Raw genomic sequence first — 3,131 nt, forward strand, 5'->3', positions numbered from 1 at the left:
GTAGATCATCATCGTATTATACTAATGGTATAGATGTGTTTTGTGCTAGATAACGCCTTCTAATCCTTCTATTTTGTCTATATATGAACAAAGTTTCTCGATCGTAAGCAAAATAGCCCATATGGATCTAGAGGGGTTGAGGAGATGGAATACCGATTTGCGATACAAGCCTGAGTAGGTTAGGATTATAGTAAAACAAGGTCAATATGAATATCAAAGCGCTAGTCTATACGTATGGAGAAATGTAACCAGGCATCAGGATTAGAAATGTTAGTTTATTATGTACTCGAAACTTCTCAATATAACCATGAAGCATCCGTCCCGGTTTTTTTGGCCTGTTTCCCTAATCCTAATACTTACTTGGCGCTTACATTCAAGCCAGGCCAATTGTAGTTACACAATAAAAGTTCATTTTGTATTTACATCATAAATTTTGTTTCAATATTTACTTCCACTATTACTCGCCATGCGCCAGCCAAAGGTGCCCAAGAAATTCTTTCTTTTTGTGGAGCTTTAGTTAGGGATCAGACTCGGATGTCATCTTCGCTAGAACTATTGAAGCATTGGAACTACGTGTAAAGTTCTCTCGATTCAACGTTGTTTAAATTTCACTTACACTAAGGACGTGAAAATATAAATTTCCTGCTTAACGGTGGATTTTGTTTTCCCAAAAAAAATTTTCACTTCTCTACTTTCAGCTCTGAATTCTTATTTTGTTTCAAAACATTTCGTCACTTTGTGTATAACTCGAAGCTTTTGAAATCTTAGGCCTAACTGTTTCGAAACTCTCTCTTTTATCGCGATACTTTTTCCAAATATCTAATGTTTACGCGATTTTGTCAGACATCTCGTGATAAGGGCTGTTGACGTTATTGCTATGAATTTACCCTCAGAACACTTGGCGCCACAAAATGTAATCGAAACGAAAAGTAACATTAAATATTCAACACAAGGAACCTTTAGCTAAAACTTTCAATATAAACACGTGAGCGAAGAAAGTTAAGGAGTGATGATATCAAATTCCCTTCCCCAAGTAAGAAACACTTAAAACCGCATAAAAATTAACTCTAAAACCTAATGTTTTGCCATTAACTCTATATCGAGGATAAATGCCTCAAGTTAAAATAAATCTGTTATACAACCGACCAAAACGCAATGGTCTTTAAATGTTACAAAGCGCGAGCCTGTTTATAGCAGATATCAGTCTTAGAAAGGATAAATATTCCCGTACAAAACGTGTTCTAGTTGCTCCAAACTAAATAGAGAATAGTAAGCCTCGATACCCGCGGGCAGCGCAGGGGGGGATGAATTTTTTTCCCCCATCCTCGATACCCGCGCAGGGTGGGTCAAATTTTTTTGGCCCCCGGTACTTTTTGCCCCCTTCAATTCCGCCCCCGGAGGGGGTGGTACTTTTTGTTCCCCCTCACTGACTTTCACCGTCTCTTTATTTCGCTGACTTTCACCATCTCTTTATTTCGTCGTCTCTTTACCCCCGCTCCATTCCCGTCTCTCTCTTTACCCCAGCTCCTTTCCCGCCACTGTATTTTTTTTTACGCCGCCCCTCTCTCTCTCACTTTCTCTTTCGCCCCGAGCTCCATACCGGCGAAAGCGCTGTCAATGCGGGGGATCTTTTACCATCTCTCTCTCTCTAGCGCGCAATCTGGCCTCTCCCGCGTATTACTGAATTCCTCCTCTCTAGCTAGGTTCCCGTGTACGAGCCTGCGCGCGATCTCTCGCCTTTGGTCAACTCCGTACTGAAATGTACTTTCCCTCTCTCTAGTAAATCTCTCCCTCTGATACATGTACAGGGGGTTTCGATCTCTAGTAAATCTCTCTCTCGTTTTTTTTAAAGCGGGGCTATATTGCGTTACTCTTTGTATGTATCAAGTAAGAAGCATTGAATAATTTTACCATGTTTTTATTTATATATTTACACAAAGTATTTGTTCGAGTAAAGTATTAATATATATTTACAAATATTAAAGGCCGGTCTGTAAATGCACATCATTGGCTACAGCTCTGAGGAAACGTTTTTGCCTATGCCGGTCTAGGACTCCTTCATATCGGGTACCCGCTCTCCCCCTGAAATAGTCGGTGATAGCGGTATTGAGACTAAAAATAGAAAGAAAAGATATTAGGGATCCATCTTTAAAAAAATAATGCTAATTAACTTACGAGCCCGAGCGAGACGTGTTAACGTAAACCGGCATAGGGTTTCCGGGAGTGGGTGTTATGTCAACGAATGGTATGAGTCGAGAACTCAACTCCCGGAAGACAACATCATCCTCGCGGAGATCAAAACCATGTCCGAGATTCTCCGCGCGAATCCTCACTAAGTCCTTATGGACATCAGCAAGGATCCTATAAAAATGTTTGAATATAGCCATTAAAGTTTTAAAAAATATAGAGACTTTACCTGAAGAGACTGCAATCATTTGGCAGATGTTCATTTACTCTCGGCGGGTTTTCCTGGGGTTGATGTGGGGGTGGATGACGCTGTTGCCGCTCGTGAAAATTTTGTCTCGGGTCCTCCTCGTCGTCCGTGTACAAAAGAACATCGTCAATATGACTGTACGCCCTATTAAGTTCAAAAGTTAGTCTCTCCGTGGTTTCAGAAAAAAAACAGTATGCTCACATGATAATGGTGGATGATGTTCTGTCCGAAGCTAAAGAGAGAATGATTTTAGTATTGGGAAACTTTCCGTATTTATAATATAGAGAGGGAACCGTTTAAACCTAGACTCTCTTTACCCCCCCCCCCTTACAATATACAAAAACTGTTTCTTACCTTTGGGGGCTAGGGGCGGGAAATTTAATAGCCCTCCGAGGCGCGGATATGTAGGTTAACGGAAAAGACCTAGGTCTACCATCTGTTGGGCCAGTACCCCGTAGGCGACTTTGTCGAGGAACAGTTTCATTCTCGGTATGTCGAGCATGATTGCCATCCTAATGGACGTTTCATCAATCACGCCAGCGCCATCATCCGACCCTTCGGCCTCTCTGTATATCCTGGCTCTCCTTTTAAAAAATTTCACGATGGCCGTATTGAGACTGTAAAGAAAAAAGATATTAGAGATGGTCTTAAAAATGAAAAACTAAATAACTTACGAGCCAGAATAACAATTTGCTAT

General features: G+C 41.0%; 1 protein-coding gene across 1 annotated transcript; it reads right to left on the minus strand.

Moving 5' to 3' along the window:
- Window positions 1-1,854: 1,854 nt before the first annotated feature.
- On the minus strand, window positions 1,855-2,660 carry LOC149691206 (uncharacterized). Its single transcript, XM_089869523.1, has 3 exons — window positions 2,636-2,660; window positions 2,417-2,578; window positions 1,855-2,361 (listed from the first exon to the last, which is right to left on the minus strand). Coding segments are annotated over exons 1-3 (354 nt in total). The 5' UTR covers window positions 2,638-2,660; the 3' UTR covers window positions 1,855-2,171.
- Window positions 2,661-3,131: the final 471 nt, after the last annotated feature.

Source organism: Phalangium opilio, unplaced genomic scaffold, assembly GCF_054372755.1.
Source record: "Phalangium opilio isolate 3A_F unplaced genomic scaffold, DU_Popi_V2 ptg000026l_1, whole genome shotgun sequence".
Taxonomy (NCBI): Eukaryota; Metazoa; Arthropoda; class Arachnida; order Opiliones; family Phalangiidae; genus Phalangium; species Phalangium opilio.